The 19,689-nt window shown below is 52.2% G+C and overlaps 2 protein-coding genes across 7 annotated transcripts; both read right to left on the reverse strand.

The window, feature by feature from the left end:
* Positions 1-609: 609 nt before the first annotated feature.
* Foxl1 (forkhead box L1) lies at positions 610-6,421 on the reverse strand. Of its 6 annotated transcripts, none has more exons than XM_074055522.1 (3): positions 5,450-6,421; positions 4,137-4,999; positions 610-3,986 (listed from the first exon to the last, which is right to left on the reverse strand). In XM_074055522.1, exon 3 carries the CDS (start codon positions 3,429-3,431, stop codon positions 2,397-2,399), a length of 1,035 nt encoding a protein of 344 aa, XP_073911623.1. In that variant the 5' UTR covers positions 3,432-3,986; positions 4,137-4,999; positions 5,450-6,421; the 3' UTR covers positions 610-2,396. The 6 variants fall into 6 exon arrangements, with proteins under 6 accessions (XP_073911623.1, XP_073911621.1, XP_073911622.1 ...); XM_074055520.1 differs by having other exon boundaries at positions 4,137-5,285; XM_074055521.1 differs by having other exon boundaries at positions 4,137-4,432; positions 5,045-6,421.
* Positions 6,422-10,569: 4,148 nt separating this feature from the next.
* On the reverse strand, positions 10,570-14,612 carry Foxc2 (forkhead box C2). Its single transcript, XM_020159371.2, has one exon. It carries the CDS (start codon positions 14,136-14,138, stop codon positions 12,633-12,635), a length of 1,506 nt encoding a protein of 501 aa, XP_020014960.1. The 5' UTR covers positions 14,139-14,612; the 3' UTR covers positions 10,570-12,632.
* Between the last annotated feature and the right edge of the window lie 5,077 nt (positions 14,613-19,689).

Genomic DNA, 19,689 nt, shown 5'->3' on the forward strand with positions numbered 1-19,689 from the left:
TGTGTTAATTGAGTAGAATATTTGTTGGTCGCTTTGACTCAGAATTTTGAATGAAGGATGGAATCTAAACAAGTTCTCTAGACTGCACAGAAAACACAGACTATGCTGTTCATTTCTTTCAGTGTTCACAAACCTGATGAGAGAGAGGGTTACATGGAATTTCTCTCTGTGTGGACAGACACACAAAAGACACACATAGTCCTAGAATTTCCTGTGCCTTAAAAAATACTGTCCTTGCGATAGTTTTTTTTTAATTTATTGTAAATTTAAAATGCTATCTTTTAAAAAAATCAGTATTAAATTATTTGCTTCTTCAAAGAACAGTTGTCACAAATTAACAAAACACATAAGACAGCATATCAAACACACAAAGGAAAAAGAAAAATTACAAACATCCAACACAGCTAAACTGTTCGTCCTACTTTCTGGCATTTCGGCATTTCCAGGGCTCAGTGGTGTGCCCACAGCTTCCCTGCAGCCTGTCTTTAATCCCCTCACAAGCCAGAGGGGGGGGGGGATGCTGACATGATTCCCCATAATCCCGTTCTTCTCCCCTGCCGCACTGTTTGTTTATTTCCCTAGTAATCCACTGAACCAGTCACTGAGAGGTTAATGAAAAAACAACCTTTATTCACAGAGGCTGAGAGTTTGGGATAACAAAATATCCAGTGACAGCCCTTCTGCTACATTTTAAGTTAATCGTGGTGAGCCTGGGACCTCTCCACTGGAGGCTCAGAGAGTTCTTCAAACCTAAGGCACTGCAGCTCACAGGTCTTCCCACCAGCTTGGGTAGAACCCAATCCTGGAACCAAGTATGGGTCAGGAGCATGTGTTTCAGGACAGCTGCAGGAGTGACTATTCAGAAAGCCAACTCTGCGTTCACTAATTGTTAGGCTGTTGTGCCTCTGGAAATGTCCTTTCAAAAGCCCTCTCCGTAGTTCATAATCGTTTTTACACAAGTCCTGGGAAATATGAAAAAGTTATTTTGACGCCCTCTCTCAGCCTGCTTCTGAGAATTCATTAATTTTTCTACCTTTCCTACAACTATTAAAATTAAAGACCCTTGGAGGTTGAGGAAACTGAGTTTCAGAATCCACAAGAGAGCCCCAACAGACATACCCAGAACAGAGATGCCCTAAGAATCTGAAAGGGTTTTCCCCAAAGTTTGCAGCTGGGCTGAAGTGAAAATCTCAGATCTTTGTTGCTGCCACACTAGGTAAGGTGTTCCTGTCACCTGAGCCTCCAGGCAGGCCTGGGAGGGGCGCAGTTGCCAACTGGGGATGCCCAGGCTGGGGGTGTCTCAGCAAATTCTCCTTCAAGCCTCTTGTTCTTTGGCACCTGGAAGGGCACCTTCCCCAGACACCCAAAAGTCCCTCTCCTCTCTCAACATTAAAAGCTCTCCTTCAATCTGCGTTTTGTTTGTTTCACCCAACTTTTCTTAATAAATGCGGTTCCTTCATTGCATGATTCTGGAAGATGTTTGGAGGAAAACCCAAACATAGATCCTTTTAAAACCAAGGAACTCAAGAAATTTGACATTGTCTGAAGCATATTCCCTCCCTCTCACACCTTCCTGAGTCCCCCGAAATCTGTTGAACCCTTAAAAAAGAAAAGCAAAAGGCAGGGCTGGCTATTCTGGGTCATAGATATGAAGCAAGCATTAAACCGGCTACCACAACGCAGCAAAATGATATAGGGCTGTATGATATAGGGCGCACCTTAATAGCAGCTACTACTTGCTATAGTAAAAACAGCCAAATATTTGGGCAAAGAATGAAACACTTTCCTTTTACTGCCTAGAACAACGTAAGAGAAAAAAAAATCCCCTATTTAAAATAAAAGTGTTATGGCTCTCTGTGGTTTCTCCACCTTAACTTTCATCTTGAATGCTAACAAGGCCCTACATCTCCCCCAGCACCTGAAGACCAGGGGTCATCCTGAGAGCCCCCTAAGCTGGACTTGGGGAACAAACCCAGCTGTGAATGCCCATCACCCAGAGGGGCTCAACACCAAGGCCTGTGCCATACAGTGACCACCGAGCCTGCGATGGTCAGACAGTGGCTATAAGTGGAAACGATCACTGTGTCTGTAAGTCTTGTCCTCCGGACACGCAGGACCCATGGGGAGGGGGTGTTTGATGGCCAAGTCCCCCGGCGGGGATGGGTCTTTGAACCCTGCAAAACGGCTCCCTGTTGCCGGGTAAGTCCACTTCGGGGGAGGCAGAAGAAGGTTGTCCACTATGCGCAGAGGTTGGCAACGCTACTCAAAACCCACACTTCGACCCTAGCAAAGATCATTTTAAAAAGAAAGCGCCGCCTTCCCTCGGGATGAGACCCGCGGTCGGTGGCTCTGAGGAGGCTCCAGCCAGTGCAGGGAAGAGCCGCGCCACTGATGATTTAGTGGAAGTGAAACACCGCGTCCTGAAGCTGCAGGGGGAAATAGGAGAGGAAAGGGATCCCCAGCTGGTAAAAACCGCCCTGGACGTGCGGGTCAAGCATCAGAGAGGCGTTGAATGGCGGCCGAAGGCTGGAGGAGGCAGCCAAAAGCGAGGCGCCCAGCCCGCCGCAGGGCCCCGGCTTGGCGACCCCCTGGACCTCGCCCCCTCCAGCCGGCTTCTGGCCCTGTCTCCCAGACAGGATGCTGTCGATGCTGAAGCTCTTAGACTTGTCGGAATTCTTTGGAGAGCTGCGGGAGGCGGGGCGCGGAGGGGACCCCGGGCCAGCCTCTGTGCGCGCTGGCTGGGGGACCTCCACCATCGCTGCGCCCTGAACTGCGTCGCCCGCATCCTTGATCCCGGGCTCAGAGCCTGACCAGTGGAGGACCTCGGGCCGAGAGGGGCCATCCGGAAGAGGCAAGGGACGCTCGGCTGCGCCCTCGTGGGTGGGGATCACTGGGTCCCCGGCCGGGCTCCCCTCCTCCTGCTGCTCCCCTGCGCCGCCGCGCTCCTGCAGCTCAGCGCGGGGCCGCTTGGCCTCCGGGGGCCCCGCGCCCGGCTTGGGCTTCCTCTTCCGGCGCCGGTAGTTGCCATTCTCGAACATATCCAAGCAGCGAGGGTCCAGCGTCCAGTAGCTGCCCTTGCCCGGCCGCCCTTTCTCGCGGGGCACCTTGACGAAGCAGTCGTTGAGCGAGAGGTTGTGGCGGATGCTGTTCTGCCAGCCCTGCCGGTTGTCGTGGTAGAAGGGGAAGCGGTCCATGATGAACTGGTAGATGCCGTTGAGGGTGACCCTCTGCTCCGGCGCGTCCTGGATCGCCATGGCTATAAGCGCAATGTAGCTGTACGGTGGCTTCTGGGGGGGCTCCGCTCGGCCCGAGGCAGCCAGAGCAGCCGCGGGGGCGAAGGCCAGGGGCAGCCCGGGTCTCTCGGGGCCGTACAGATAGAGCATGGGCGAGGCAGCCAGGGCAGGCAGCCGGGGACTGAATAGGTGGTTCATGGCGAGCCAGAGCCTGCGCTGCGTTCCCAGCGACGCAGGCGACCCGGCGGCTTAGGGACTGCGCCCCGCGCCGCAAGGGCCCTCCCGGGGAGCCCGCCGTGCGTCAGCCCTCCGCTCAGCCGCTCTCCCGGGCCTCTGAGCGCTCTGTCCCTTCTTCATGGCTTTAAAAATGTTAAATAATTGTTGTAAGTTTGCTATTATATGTTGACTTAGCGCTGGAAAATAAATTGTCTATGATAAACACTCGTTGTGTTCTCAGCCCACCCACATTAATTAAAATTTCATTGCTGAAAAAGTCCTAGCTTTTCCCTCCACGTGTCTTTTTGATACCAGCCAATCGGTTTCGGGGCTATTCCTTCATTTGTTTATAGAATTAGTCTGTTGATAAGTCCGCCCACCCAAGTTGAATCAAGCTGTGTTTATTTGGAAAAATTTCCGGGCACCCAATATATAAACGCACTGATCTGATGTTTGAAATATCACGTCCACCCCTTGACGCTGTAAGCACACACGGTCAGGGAGGCAGGATGTGGACGGGTTGGCTCAGAGCTGGATCTGCTGGGCCAGGAAGAAGGGATGGAGATGGGGGGCGAGTTTTACTGCTGGTCGAGGGGAGCCCATAACCCTGAGCCTCCCACAGAAGGTCTTTTCTCCCATAAAAATGTTTGGGGCATGCAGCCCTCCCTAAAGAGATGCTGGACTCACCCGATGGAGGGCCTAGTAGCCCAAGGAATGGACTCCTGAGGAGAGGACCCCAGGAGCCAGCCTCTCTGGCATGGAAGGCAGAGTGCACCCTGGGAGCTGGAGAGGGACGTGGTGCCTGGTCCATGGCTCCGTTGAAGATATGAAAAGAAGCCCTTTTGGAGAATAGGGCAAAACGAAGGTCTTTCTGGTGGGGCTAAGGTTGCAAGCAGTGAACACCATAAAAGGGGAACTTGGCAGCTGGCGAGGAGAGCTGGTATTTGTGAATGCTGGTCTTTCGCTTTATATTCTGTACCTTCCTGTTTATAACAAGGAGGGGGGTTATAACAACTTTACAAGTGCACGCAGCTGGCCACTGCTTACATGAAGCATTTGGGAAGCCTGCTGCCTCTACCCCCACCCTCCACCCTCGGGTGCAAGCACCCCCCACATCAGTCTCATTTTACATTTAGATACATCAAGCTTTCAATCAAAAATCATGAATGATACCGGTTCCAAAGGGGTTGTCTTCCCCCCACTCTGCTGAGGAGGTGGGGGGGGGGCGTGCATGTAGCGTGACCAGTTCCTGTTTATGATCTCTGCAGAGTATTCTTTTAAAGGAAAAAGAAAACACTGAGGATAACTGAATTAGCGTTTCATGAGTAAGTGCTGGGGTGATGCCAAAGGAAAGGGAGGGGGAAGGGTGGCAGGTGGGTGTAGAAACGGCCCACCGCCACCGCCACTGCTGGAGGGGGAGAGACATTACAAGCGCACCAATGCGGGGCGGAGGTGTCCTGCCGCTGCCCCCGAAGGACGGTAGCTTCGCACTCCAAAATAAGGAATCCAGAAAATAACCCAAGTGTTTGGGAGTTCTGGAAGTATACTACCTGTGGAATAAACAGACCGCAGGAAAGTGGGTAAGCTTGAAATACCGAAAAGGAAGTCGCAATCAAGAGTCGAAAAACCGGTTTGGATGCGAGCCCCGCCTGAGGGAGCACCAGGACACGCCCTGGGACACGTCCGGGTCTTCCAACTTGGAGCCACATTTGTAACTTAAGCTGTGCGCGCAGCCCAGCCTGGCAGGCCTAGGTCCTGGGGGTGACCTTCTCCCCAAGGGGGCGGGCGTTGTCCTCTCTGCATCCCTCACTCTCACCGGTGCACCCCCTGTCAATCCTGGAGTGAAAAGAGAGCCTCAATGCTCGCGCCTTTGAGATCTCAGGGGTTGCCAAGACCCAGGGTCACCCAGCCCCTCGGATCAGCGCGCCACCAGCAAGCCCAAGTTTGGCCCGATCCAGCCTCTGTGCTCCGCTTTAACAGAACCAGACTAAGAGACAAACCGGTGTCACGATGCAACCTCCTCCCTCACACCGCAGCTCCTTCCGGAGCTTCCCAGGCACCCGAAGTCCAGCGCGCACATTCCTGACTCTCCCGAAACTGCGCGCCGACCCGGCGCGTCTTCCAAACTCTAAGGCAAATCCAATCTTGAATCCATGCAATAATAAACACCTCCCAATTTGGGCATGGGCTGGAGGCGGGCGGAGACACGCGAGACTGGTGGGCGGGGCACCGATAGTAAAGGGAAAAAAAAAACCCAAAAAACACCCGAGTTCTGCTAGCAGTTTGGAGGCGCACGCCCAGCTCCGCGCGATGGCACAAGTTTGCAATGTCTCCAGGAGGCTCCGGCCTCAGCCCGTTTCCTGGCAGGCAAAATGCCTGGGTGCCCAGGTGAAGAGTTTGTAACTTGAGCCGGAGAGGGACTGCTGTTGGAAGAAACCCCGCGCTGGGCCATTTTTCCGCATTTCCGGGGAGTGCAAAGAACAAGGCCCTAAAGTCCGAGAGCGGATGCGCCCTCGTGCGGAAGCTCAGGTGGCCGAGGACAGAGAGGAGGCCAGATGAGGGGCTGCAAAGCCTGGGACGTAGACGTGAGGAGTGGGTGTCCCCAAAAGGCCAGACACCCACTTGGTTTCCCCAAGACACCAGAAGTTCCTTGCAGATTCCTAAGTCTCCAGATCCCAGAAAAAACGGGTCCTCTCCAAAGTCAGTTGGTGGGAGGCATCTCCCAGCCTGCCAGAAAGCCCTGAGACCTCCCGCTAGCCAAAATGCTCCTGACTGTTGAGGTTTCCAATTCTGCTGGAGCAGACATTGGGTTTCCCACGTGGGATGCAGGCAGACAGCACCATTCCCAGCCCTGGCACAAGGGGGATGTGTGCTCTTCTGGGAGGCTCAGAGCCCAAAAGGTGAGGGGTGAGAGCCAGGAGCTGCTCACAACCCTCCAAGGCATCCATCCTGCCCTTGCCCCAGGAAAGTACAAAGCTGAGGTCAAGTTAAGGATCCTCCCTGTCATCTTTCCTAATATCCACATCCCTTTTCCACATGTGAAGACAGTTGAGAAGCTGTGTGCCCTACACAGCAATGATGTGTATATCGTCTACGTGCAATATCTTTCAGAAGAGCAGGGATGGGGATGGAAAGATGCAAGACAACCAGTCACCTTTCTGATGACCTAAAGACACTAGGGACAAACATGATAATGATATTAATCACTAAAATCAATTGGACACTTCTGTGTGCTGGCATTGTTCCGAGTGTTATTATTAAGTCATTCCATCCTTACAGCAACTCTTAACTGGAAACCTTTATCACTCCCATTTTTGGGACCAGGAAGCTGAAGCTCCAGTTCACTAACTTACCTTGAGTCTCCCATGAGGAAGAAAAGCAAGCACATTATAAAAGCTACCCTGAGTGTCCTTTACAGCATCTCTGAAAGACAGGTCTGAAGGATCCACCCATTTTCCAAATAGCAATACTGAGACTCACACAGAACACTGCAAAAACATGGAGATATGGCACAGAAGAAAATCAGAAGTCACAGGATCCTCCTCCAAACACTGGTGTTCTGGGGTCTGGCATCAGGGGCAGACAGAGATGGGTAGAGACAGAGGTAGGTAGGAGGTAGAAAGAAGAGAAGAGAAGAGCAGAGAAGAAAGAGAAGGAATACCCTTCCCATTGCTGGAAGCTCCAAGAGACCCCAGAGTCCTCACAAATCCAGGACGACACACCCTCCCCTTCCCCCTTGAAAAAAGCTGAGGGAGGGGGGTCTTGCTCTCTTGGGAGAGGGGATGGGGCCAGGACACACGAAGGTAATGGCCGCTGGGCCTGGTCAGCTGATGCCAAGTTGGGCCCAGAGAGCCGGGTGGGGTTTCCAAATGGTGCACTTATTTATAGCTCACCTCATTCCCAGAAATGGTTGAAAGGCTCCAAATGAGGGTGTTAGGGCGCACCCTCTGCCTGCCCAAAGTGTGGCCTGACAGATGCAGCCAACTGAGACCAAAGAGTCCTTTCTGCTCGGTTCTTGGGGGAGTCGTCCCAGCTGACAGTGAGTCCTTTCTATTCTCAGGGTGCAGTGTTGGTGTTAGGGTCTTCAGTCCTCATGAAAATCCCATTACATTAGCCTATCTTCTTTTTTTTTTTTTTCAGTTGTGAAATTGGCCTGGAGGTCATGTGTGAACCTTCTTTAGTCCGTTGATGGGCCGAGCTGATTTTGTGAACTGGGCCTTAGAGAGTGACTGCGCTGGGGTGGGGGTGGGAAGACAGGTATAAAGTAACTCAAGATAGGGTGGCAGCTAGGGCTAGAGAGCTGCAGGAGAGGTAAGTCACAGTGCTGCAGCTGTATGGATCAGAGGGGTTGGAGGGGTTTCCTTGATCATAATGGCAAGGGTGACCAGAGACTGAGGTCTACTTACCAGACCTGAGCTATATCCCAGGTCCGGAAGGGCAGAAGCCTCCTGCTAGCCATCTCTATCTCTTAATGGTGCCTGGGACACCAGCACCCTTGTTAACCCACCCCTCCCTCCATCCTGTGTCTGCATACACTCACAGGATGAAGCCCAAATGAAGACCCTACAATCCTGACATTTGCAAATAAAAACAGACAGCACCCAAAGAGACATGCTCAACTCTGCTTTCATTTGCTGAGGAGCAGGAAAGTAAGAAGGCTGGCACAAGTTAAAGGTGGGTGGCATCTTCCCAGGCACAGGGACTGTCCCCTATGGTTGCTGCCAGCCTTCCAAAAGCCCCTGAAACATTCCATCCACTTCCTTGCATGCCTATGTCAAAAAGCAAACATTTCTAACGCCTTGATGAGCTGAGGCCAGGAAAGCAAGAGGCGGGCAGGGAATGCGGCTCAAAGTTTGGGAAAGTATTTCAAATATGTGGAGTAAAATGGCCCTGGGGAGGGAGAGGCAGCCCCTGGATGGCTCTGACCCAGCCTGTGCCCCCACCTGACACAAGAGGAACCGGACCTGACCGACAGCCACCCCATTCCTAGTGGAGCCGCACCTAAGATATAGAATCTCAGAACCCCTACTTACCCACCTTCAGTCCACCAGTCAGATCAGAGTGTCCAGTCACGGATACCCATGAAGGACAAGGGCTCTGGGAGCCAGGTGTGGGCTGGGGGCCCCAGTGCCTTCTTGAGAGGCATTCCCCATGTACCAAAGCATGTCTTTTTCTGTGTCTCTGTTTCCAGTCAACTCAGCAACTGCCCAAAGACCCCTTCTCCCTCTTTTGGATTTGGGAGTGGGGATGAAGAGGGAGAGACATCATTGTTGAGCTAGAGCTCCTTTTCATGGGGGAGCTGGACTCTTCTTTCTGCACTGAGTGCAGTCACCAGCCTCTCCCAGTGCTGGCAGCGACCTCCAGGCAGTGGTGGGGCAATAGGAAGAGAGGATCCCAAAAGATGATTTATGAGCCAAGCAGTGACGTTTCCAGGACCCTTCATCTTCTTTTCCCTCTAACTTCTGATCTTCATTTCTTTTAGATGGGGGGATGGTGATGGGATAAGCCAGGGTCCATCACTGGAGCCCTGGCTATGCCCAGATAGAATGCGTAGGGTGGTCTGACTACCTGTTCACGTCATAGATACAAAGAGGCCAGAAAAGGAAAGAGGCTCAAGCATCAAAATGTGGTCTTCAAATTCCTATACTCATGCAATTCAGGACACAAGTCCCTGCAGAATTTGTATCTGCGGGGAGGAAAAGCAACCTGAGCTGGAGGCAGTGAGAGCCACCTGGCTGCAGATCCAAGCTGGTTCTGGGAGAGGCCTGGGTATGGCATGACATAGGCAGGCCCTCTTCCTAAAAACTGAGAGGTTGGGGTCTTACAAGAAGCAACTGTGGAGGGCTCATCCAGCTACGGTCTCTCTCTGCAGGCTGGGAGTGTGAGGGCTTCTTAGAACCCACCAGCAACCTCCAAAGGACCCATGTCTGTCACAATGGGATGCAGGTTAGTCACAGTCCAACCAGCCAAGATCAGCTGGGGATGCAAGGTTAACTAACCCTACACAAAAGGTCTCTCTCTGCCCATGTATTGGAGTTGCTTTCATTTTATTTCAGTATCTTTGAGATCTGCCCAGCTGCATCTTCTACTGGCTCAAGAAGGAACATGGTTGTCAGCTTTGTGCAAACTGTGTTTGCGTGGCCCATGCAGCCACCCCCTGCACGGAGGCAGGCAGCTTGGGGTGTGCACTCCAACCCTTCCATCCCCGTCCTCCTTTCTCCTTTTCCCGGAATATCGGAATATCATAGGTTTGTCAAGGACGGAGAGGCCAAAGAAAGACGATGAGTAGGTGCCTGTGTTGCCAAAGAGGTCTTAGAGCGACGGGTAGCAGACGCCCAAGGTGGCCCCAAAGACGCGCAAGACAGCCGGGCAGACGTTTAGGTTCCGCGGGGCTCAAGGCGCACGACTGCGCGGATCTTCCTGCGCAGCTGGAGCAGAGGCCGCTAAGTCCCCAGGCCGGGGACCGCGCCTGGCCGGAGGAAGGCCGGGCTGATATGAGCTCTGAGCGCTGGTCGCGCAGTACTGGGCCCCGCTCTGCTCTGTGACACTTACCCTCGCCTGTCACGGTGTCCTAAGCTTCTGATTGAGGAAAAGTTTTCGGGTTCGGGGAGAGCCCCAAGCACCCAGACAACACAGGGGCCGGGCTCCCCACTCTACCACCCCCAGAGGCCTAAATAAAACTCCAGATAGGACCCCTAGTTGCCCAATTTCCCAGAGGTATGAAAGACCCTTTGCTATGGATTGCACGGCTTTGAGGGGAGAACTTCTCCAGAGACCCGCTCGCAGCGGGGACTTCTTTAAGAAGCCTTCCCAAAAGGCAGGAAAGCTCAGGGCGGTTACAGCAGCGTGGTGTCTTCCATCCCTCTCTGTCCCGCCTCTCTTGCTCCTCACTTCCCGTTTCTCAGGACTTCGCAGAGCAGCAAGTGTTCCAAATGTTAAAATGAGGGGTGAGCTTTCTGGGAGGACTCCTTGAACATTCGGAGAAGAAGAAAGCCAGTCCACTTGGGGTCTGGAGCAGACCAGTTCTCCCCGGGGCAAGTGGCTTGGAGATCGGCCACCTAATGCCACAGCTCAGAGAGGGCCCCTTCCTTAGCCACCTCACTGAACCAAAGCCGCCCGGCCTGGGGCCTGCACGAAGTCAGATCCCCACTTTATGAAAAGGAATAAAATGCAGCCTTTTAAGTCTTACACACTCGCCACCTCCCTCAGGGACCACAGATTCAAGAAATCTGTTTTGTACCCGTGGGGAGAATTTTTATGCTTCAATTTCCCCCTAATTCTATTTCAAATAGCATAGAGTTAAAATGCCAGTTTAACCATACAACATCCAGGTTCATGTGCCACCACTGCACCAAGCAAAGTCCATGTCACCTGAAATGTTACCTTCACAAGAAACCTAGTTGGCAAAGTACAGCTCACCTGCTAGGATGGGAATTGGTGAAGCTGGGTCCCCAAATTCACACGCACAGGCCAGCAGGGGAGTTGTAGGCTTCTGCTAGTTGAACAGATAAGCCATTTCCCCAGCTACATTTCACAAGGCTATGTTGCTATCAAAAAAATTTTTTTAAAAGAGGAGATATCAAAGCTGAAAAGAAAAATAATCCCTTAATATTTAGCATAATGAAAAATTGATACATTTAGAACTCTAAAGGCATCATAAATTATTTTCAAGGGGCAACGAAGCTTTAAGTGTTTTTACTGTGATGGAGTGAGAATTCAGGAAGCAAACTGGAAGCAAAGTGTCTGAATTCACCTCTAGTCAGGCCACTGAAGGACATACTTTAAACCCTAGAGAACCAATCCCTCTCAGACCCCTACAGCCCAGTTCAAATTCTTCTCTGGAAACCCACTGACATGGGCAAGGAAGCCCGCATTTTAGGAAATTGAGGGAAGTCAGGACTTCCCCTGCGATTGCAACTGGCAAAAGGGGAATGTTTATCCTTCCTCTCCTTTGCCTCCTAAATTAGGGACAGCTGGGTATTGAGATGGAGTGGCACTGGTTTGTTTTGACAATTGGCATGTTTTTCTGCATTTAACAGAATGCATTACAGCGAGTGACCTGCTCACGGTCCCTCAGGCAGCTCTGTCCATGGAGGCAGTTTTTCAGATTGCCTTGAGGAAAAAAAAATCCCGGGGTGGGATGATTTGATTAATCAAAAGACTTTTCTATCACTGAAAAAGACAAGACATGGTCCTGTTCTGTGATGATGACCTATATGTGTCTACCAGTACAGCCACCACCTGTACTAAAAAATAATCACAACAGGTGGGTTTGCCACGCCTTGTTTTTTTAAAAATGGAAGAACACAAACACACTGTCCGAACTTTGGGCAGAAAAACAACATGGATTTATTTTAAGGTAAATACAACAATTAAGACCACATAAGACAAACACAGAGGAAGTTAAAATTTTTAAGTATTTTTTTCTTTTAAGAATACTCAGGGTGGCATCTACCATACAGAAACCATCATCCTTTGTAAATAAAAAGTATCAGATACTTCTTTAACCACCAACAAAAAAATAAATTATTTTCTTGTTTTGTAAAAGACCTACAACTGGGTAAAGAATTATATCTCATAATTGTACAGAAGGGGAAAACCCCACCTAGGTTTCTTAAATTCAATTTGGCAGAAATGGTTGGGCAAGATGAAAAATTATCCAGTGAACTCAACTTTAAATATTATATTAATGGCTCTGAACAACAAAAAATAGCCTGATTACAAATCCACACATTTTTACAGCACAGTTAGAGGAGTTTAAAATTACACACAGCACATACATTTTCTATAGAGACCTCGAACAGCTATGGGGAGGCTCTTCAGAAAGTCACCAATGGGTCGCTATGGGATTTGGTCCATAACTTAATCTTTGAACCCCAGTGGAGCATAGCACAGCATCCTGGTTGGGGGGGGGGGCATTTAAAAATCAGGATTCATTTGGCTGGGCTGCTTCCCTTTACAGGGCCTTCCTGGGATCCCAGGAACTGGGCGGCGGATTAGTTACCTGCAGGCTTCCCAGACGAAGGAGGGCTGGCGAGCATGCTCTCTGCTCCCACGTCTGAGAAAGTAGACACATTCTGTTTCTTTTTGCGCCTCTGTCTCTGCAGCCTTGACTGTCTGAGAGGGTCGCATCTGGGAGGCGAAGCCTGCGCAGGCCTGGACCAGGGGGAAGGCTGGGGCGCGTCAGTACTTCGTGCAGTCGTAGGAGTAGGGGGCTGCGTGGCGGTACAGGGATGGCGTGGCTCTGTAGGGCAACTGACAGCTCGAATTGCTCACCGAGGACTCCCCGAGGGTCGAGTTTTCAATGCCCAGCCGGTGGGAGTTGAACATCTCCCGGACATTGGGGAAAGTTTGCTGCTGGGCGGCGAACGTGTGGCCGGGGAGGTGGTTCAGGTCCCCGCTGTGGTTAAGATACCAAGAGGCCGCCTGGGCCGCGGCAGCGCCGGGCTGCGGTGCCGGCTGGGGCTGGGGAGCCGGCGGGGGCGGCGGCGGCGCCGGCGGATGGTGGTGGCCGTGGTGCTGGTGATGGTGGCCCACGGCAGCGAGCGCGCCCTCCTGGCCGGCGGCGAGGTTGAGAGCGCTCAACGGCGACGCGGGGCCGCTGGAGTGGTCCGTCAGGGCCTCGTCCAGGGCAGGCGGGACGCACATGTGCGCCGGCCGCTCGGCCCCGGTGTACAGGCTCATGGCACGCATGCTGCACTGGTAGCCCCCGGAGCCCCCCGCCTCCAAGCCCTGCGCGCACGGCTGGCCGTAGGCGGCGGGCGGCGCGGCGGCGTAGGGCAGCGACAGCGGCGGCACCACCAGGCCCGCGCGCCCGGCCGCGGGGCTCAGCTCTCCACCCGGCGGCGACGTTCGCAGCGTCATGATGGTCTCCACGCTGAAGCCGGGCAGCCCGTTGGGCGCCGCTGCGTGATGCTCGGGCAGCGAGCCGTCGGGGGAGCCCGCGGGAGTGGAGGCCGCGCTGCGCGGGCTGCCCTGCAGTGCGCTCTCGGGGCTCAGGGTCTCCACCTTGGTGATGACCGGCAGTGTGGGCGACGCCGCCTCGCTCTTGATCACCACTTTCTTCTCGGTCTCTTTGGGGGCGTCCGCTAGGGGGGGCCCAGCCGGGGCGCCCTTGGACGCCGCGGGGGGCGGCTCCTTGAGGTGGGCCCGCTCCTCCTTCTCCTTGGGCACGTCCTTCTTTTTGAAGCGCCGCCGGCGCCGCAGGAAGCTGCCGTTCTCGAACATGTTGTAGGAGTCCGGGTCCAGCGTCCAGTAGCTGCCCTTGCCAGGTTTCTTGTCGTCGCGGGGCACCTTGACGAAGCACTCGTTGAGCGAGAGGTTGTGGCGGATGCTGTTCTGCCAGCCCTGCTTGTTCTCCCGGTAGAAGGGGAAACGGTCCATGATGAACTGGTAGATGCCGTTCAAGGTGATCTTCTTCTCGGGCGCGTTCTGGATCGCCATGGTTATGAGCGCGATGTAGCTGTAGGGCGGCTTTACCAGGTCCTTGGGCGCCGCGGGCTGGTGGTGGTGGTAGGGCGCGTAGGAGCGGCCCATGCCCGCGCCGTATTGCTCCGGGTGGCCCGAGTAGACGCCCATGGGGCTGCCCATGCCGCCGTAGGTGCCCGCCGCCCGGTAGTAATTCTGCTCGCTCAAGTAGGGCACCACTCCCAGGGCGTTGGGGTCAGACACGGAGTAGCGCGCCTGCATGCTGCGTCCGAGAGGCTCTCCACCGCCTGCGCGCACGGACCCGGTCGGAGTAGCGCGGAAGGCCTGGAGAGCGAGAGCCGTAGAGCGAGAGAGGAAAGGGAGCCGGCGGGGGAAGCCCCGAGCTCCGGGAAGCCTCGGGGGCGACGCGGAGGAAGGAGATGCCGGTGCTCAGGCCGAGAAGGAGCGCTGGATCTCAGCGGGCTGGGCGGGTCAGCATCCTGGAGGGCGCGCCCCGGGCGACCGCAGCGCCGGCCCGGGAGGGTGGCAGCCCCGGCGGGCGGCGGAGACGCAGCGGGGACGCCACGCGCGCAGTGGGCAGAGGCTGGCCTCTCGGTCCGCGCTAGGAGGGAAAAGACTGGTTTCCAAACCACCCCCCTCCCCTCACCACCACCACCACCAGCAAATCGGCAGCCCTGAGGGTCAGCGAGCCGGGGTCCAGAGTGGCTGCCCTGCCGAGCTCGGAAAAAGAGGCAAAGTCCCTTTTAGGGATTGGGAAAAGTTTCAAAAGTCTTGCTGAAAGCGAGTTTTTACTTTCCTCAGGCCACGCCCCCTCCCGGAACTTTGCACCAATCACCCGGCAGCTGTGAGGAGATGGCACCAATCAGGACGAGGAGCGCCGGAATCCGTCGGCTCTAAGACCCAGCGCGCAATACCAGACTTTTCCGCAGCTCAGTCTAAACTTGAAAAGACTTTTTTTTTTTCAAATAACTTATACCTTACTAAAATTTATTTTATCATCACATTTTTCTTAACGGGCCCACGTGCTCAGGGCAAAAAAAAATGTTTCTTTGCAGAAAAAAATTTAGTTCGAAATAATACCAAATCGAATTGATTCAGGTAAGCTAGCATCGCCCCCCCCCCAAACCCTTGTAAGTAGCAAAAATCCTGGCAGATTTTTCTTATTAATGAGTGGTGAGGAGAATAATTAGATTTCCTAATTATCGGGGGCCAGGTGTAATGAGAAGGGCCTCTCCTGAATGTTGTCCTTATTCAATACAATAATTAGTAACCCACAGGCCGTTTCCAGGTTTAGGGCCATCAAGAAGAACCTATAAATTTGGTTTATGGGAACCAAATTCCCCGGCCCCCACCTCAGGAGTCAGGCTGCGGAGGCTGTTATGAGAAAGGCGGTAATGTCCCCGAAATCGATCCTGTAAATTGCAGTGGATTCAGTTAATCACCCGCGCCACCGTGAGCAGTCTTGTGGGGCTTGGGGACGAGTATGAAATGACTCGGCTCATTTGCCCCTTTCCTCTCCCGCGTAGGTGTTTGCAGCCCACCATCCGGCTTCTCAGTCTCTCCTTTTTCCCACATTCAGATTCCTTTTGACCAGCCGGCTCGTGCGTTCCCAAAAGACCAGAACAACGCGCTGCAGCAGCGCACCTGGCCCGGCTAGCGCCCGCCCGGGCTCCTCGGCCCGGCGGGAAGAAACCCGAGCCCGCTTTCCGCGGGGGCTGCGCCCTAGACCCGCGCAATTAGCGCTGCGCACCGCTGGCTGAAGCCTGGAAGCCTCTCCGGCCGACGCCGGCTGTGCACCCCAGCGCGCAGTCCCCACCTCTGCTCCTGGCAAAGCCTCCGTGAGATTCTCCAAGTGGACGATTTGTATTTTAGTCTTTTAGGTTCTGTTGAGTTTTGATCCAGGTGAGTTGGAGACCAGGCCTCTTGTCAGGGGCTGGGTAAGCCACTGCTAACTCCCGGATTCCATTCTCCAGAACGCTGACCTGGAGCGACTCGGAGGTCCTCGACCTTCAAAAGCTTTCTCCTTCGCTGGACAGTTTGTTTATTTGTGGACTGATTTCTTATTTCTTCATCACCTCCAATAATCGGGTCCCCCTTTGCTTACTTCTCCAGAGACCCTGGGACACCCCTTAGCCAAAACCAAATGCTGGTCTGAAGCTTTCTGGAAGTCGTTGGTCGGGTCGGATTGGAGGAGGACTGCAGATAAAACATGGGTTTTTCGGGCTTCCTTTTTTTGCTCCCTGCCTCTTACTAGATTCTCAGCAAAAGGGTGTTGGGGAATCCTGTCCTCATGCTTAGCCTTGGAAAGGTGGGTGCAAGACAGGGACAGCTCGTTCATTTTCAGTAAAAGCACAGAAGAAAAGATATGTGCACTACTCTACTCGGCTCCTGATGAATTCGAAAATCAAAGGGAAAACACAAGCAGGTTCTGATGGCTCTGATCACCTTCAGTATTCTAGTTTTGAAACACTATTTTATGGGTGTTCTGGATTCTTTCTCTGATTTGGAATTCCCCCCCATTTTTTGCAACAAAGTAAAATAAAGGTGCCCGGCAACAGTGCTCCACTCACAAGTGCACGATTTTAGCCTTTCCCCTTGTTCTAGGACTTTCACTATGGCTTTATTATTTTTAATACCTCTAGTGTTTTTTCATTCGTCTTTAAAAAAAATAATAACGACTGTGACAACAAAAAAAGTGTCTTTCTCCTGAATTGCCCGACGGGCATGCTGAGTTCTTCTCACGATTTTACTGGAAATGGAAACGATTGATCCAGAAACACTTCTCAGTCTGTAGGCTTCCTGAAGGAATAGTATTTACTCTGCTTTTACGAGGTGTGCGTGGTGTGTGCAATCGCTTTATCACCGCATAGGGCAAAAAAACAAACTCGTCAAAGACTATGAAAAAACATCCAAAATGTCAGTTTTCTGCCTGCGTTTGTACCTACAAGGAAGCTCAGATTTAAACCAATGTCATCTGAAAAGGACTTTGCTTAAGTTGCCAAAGATATTAAGGTCCCCTCCCCTAAAGAAAAATGTAGGTGGGAGGGGAAAATCCTATAAGCCAGACAGAAGAGGCAGAGAGACGTTTTCCCTGGCTCCTGGAATTCGGTTTCTTCTCTGCTTCGTAGGATTCTGGGAGAGATGTTTGTTCAGGTTATTAAAACAGCACCGTCCACACACCTGGACTTTGCAAAACCCGTGTTTCTGATCTGTTCTTTAACCTCCCAGAGTATTTCGGATGGAGGACTGCTGTTTTCTTGCTGATTTCCTCCTTCCTGACCTTGTTGTCAGTGAGCCGAAAGCAGAATTGGGCCCCAGAGGGCTCAGTGTGTTTCTAACATAATAAGCGATGAAAAAGGCAAAAGATGTTTAAGTCTCTCTCCCCCACCGCGTGTCACTTCTGGTCCGGGCGCTGCCGGGCTCCTTCACCTGGAGGCGGCGCCAAAACGACTCTGTGGTTGTTGGCGCCATCTTCAGGCCAACCTGGAAACTGCGCTGTAAAAAAAAAAAAAATGACCGGAGGAGGAAGGCCCGGAGGGTGGTTACAATGGAGGTGCTGACACCTTGCGGACGCACCGTCGCATTGCACCGCAGGAATGAGCCCTCGAAACACTGGACGTGGATAAAACTGTGCGGGGCGCGAGTGAAAAACCAAACGCTTTCCCGGTGGCTTTGTCGTGTGGCAAGACGTGATCTGCTGGGAAGCAGAAATTTCTTTGACTTCTCGGGAGAAAAGAACTCTAGGGAAGCTCGCTGAGATTTTAAGCAAAGAGAATCTGCACTTCTCAGATGGCCAAGAGGCTGGATTTCCCCCAGGGATGTTGGACAACTTGTCTCCTCCACCTAAAAGGAGACCTGCAGATGGTCTGGAGTCTGCCACTGGGGGAACAGAGAACCCCAGAAGTGGACAGGTGTGCTTGTCTTCTCCCACAGCTCTCAGTTCCCGCACCCTAGCATCCTTCTAGCATTGCTCAGGAGATGCCTGGGGGTCTGAGGAAAGGCGCCAGAGAGCAACGCAGTCTCAGTTTTCCTAAAGCTACGTTGGAGCCGAACGTTGGGTTGAACAAAGCCAACACTGCTTCTTAAACATCATTGTAATTCAGCTTCTAGAAGTTACCTTTTGGGGGACAAAAAGTGTCTCCCTTGATGAAAGAAGTCCAGCTTTTCCAGGAGTTGAAGTGACCTGTGCCAGTGGAGTGTGGTGGGGTGGAGGTGGGGGCTGGTTTGTCCACTGAAGGACAGTAGAGAAACCTAATGGCTGAGTCTAGTCCTGGACGGAGGAAACTGTTAAAACTGACAAAGGACAGGTTTGAGGCTATTTCAGGAAATGGAGTCCAGTGTGTGTGCATGAGGTATGGTTTGTATCAAAGTTAAGATCTTGTGCACCATAGTTACATGTGATCAGGTAAGAACACGTCCAAGTCTTCAGAAGCACATGTCAAAATATTTAGGGCGGATCGCCATCATCCCTGCAGCTTTAAAAACATTCAGCAGAAGGTGTGGCTCAGTGGTAGAGCAATTGCCTAGCATTCCATCCCCAGCACCATGGAAAAGAAGGAAAGAAGGAGAGGAGGAAGGGAAGGAGGAAGAGAGGGGAAAAGGAAGGAGAGAGAAAAGAAGGCAAGAAGGAAGGGAGGGCGGGAGAGACAGAGGAATGATGGCAGGGGTAGAGGGAGGGAGAGAGGTAGCACAAGTGTAGCTAAATGGATGGCCACTGAACCTGTGATATGAGGGTGTTCCTTGTACCGTGCTTGCAACTTTTCTGTAAGTTAGAAATTCTTCAAAGTAAAAAAATGGGAGAAAAACACCTTTGTTGCTCTGAAAATCAAAAAGATGTGACCCAAAGCAGAGGCTTTCTGTGGAAGGCACAGCACTACATTGAGTGAGGATCTAACGTGCACAGTGCCCGCTTCTCCTTATCATCTGGAAGTTTCTAAAAATATAACCATAAATAGCTATGGCATTTATCACAACAACTTGCAGTTATTTTTTAAATCTGATTCTTTAAGGAGCTTATCTGTCTTATAACTCAAGCATTGCCACAATTAACATAAAGATACAAGACAGCAATGTAGATGTTTTCAAAACACAATACTAAAGATGTGCCGCTCTCTCTCTCTCTCTCTCTCTCTCTCTCTCTCTCTCTCTGTGTGTGTGTGTGTGTGTGTGTGTGTGTGTTTCTGAGAATTGAACTCAGGGACTTGAACTTGCTAGGCAAGCTCTCTATCACTTGAAACACACCCCCAGTCCTTTTGGTTTTTTTAGTTTCTTTTTCAGATAGGGTCTTGAGCTTTTGCCCAGGCTGGCCTCCAACCTCTGTCCTCCTCTCTCCACTTCCCAAGTAGCAGGATTGCAGGCATGCACTACCTTGCCAGGCCACATGTTTCTTCTTAAAGAGAATCAATTACATACTTCTTTGTACTGCCCACTTGACACATGTCCTACATAGTTTCAAACATCCATGTTATTTATCCAAGTCATCATTTAGCTCTGTGTGGCTTCCATGATGTGCCAATTAGTTGTCTAGGCTGGTTTAGGCTGCAGTAACAAACAACCCCATCTCAGCAACTAATTCCAGAGGCAACCCAGCTTGATAGGAGCTCTGCTCACACAAGTCACACAGGAGCATGGGTTTTCAAAGATGGCCTGTTATCCCATGTTTCCCCATCATCTGGGCAGGGGACAAAGGTAGCCCACCCTCTTTGACCCTGGAAGACCCCGAGAAGTCTTCCACCCCAGAGATGACACATGTGACTTCTGTTCATAACTCATATGCCATGGTCATATGTCCCCAACACATCCAGGAAGCAGT

The sequence above is a fragment of the Castor canadensis genome, chromosome 15 (genome assembly GCF_047511655.1).
Source record: "Castor canadensis chromosome 15, mCasCan1.hap1v2, whole genome shotgun sequence".
Lineage (NCBI taxonomy): Eukaryota > Metazoa > Chordata > Mammalia > Rodentia > Castoridae > Castor > Castor canadensis.

Coding starts and splice junctions, on each gene's coding strand:
- Foxl1 (XM_074055522.1), bottom strand. CDS start 3,431: ATGAACCACCTATTCAGTCCCCGGCTGCCTGCCCTGGCTGCCTCGCCC.
- Foxc2 (XM_020159371.2), bottom strand. CDS start 14,138: ATGCAGGCGCGCTACTCCGTGTCTGACCCCAACGCCCTGGGAGTGGTG.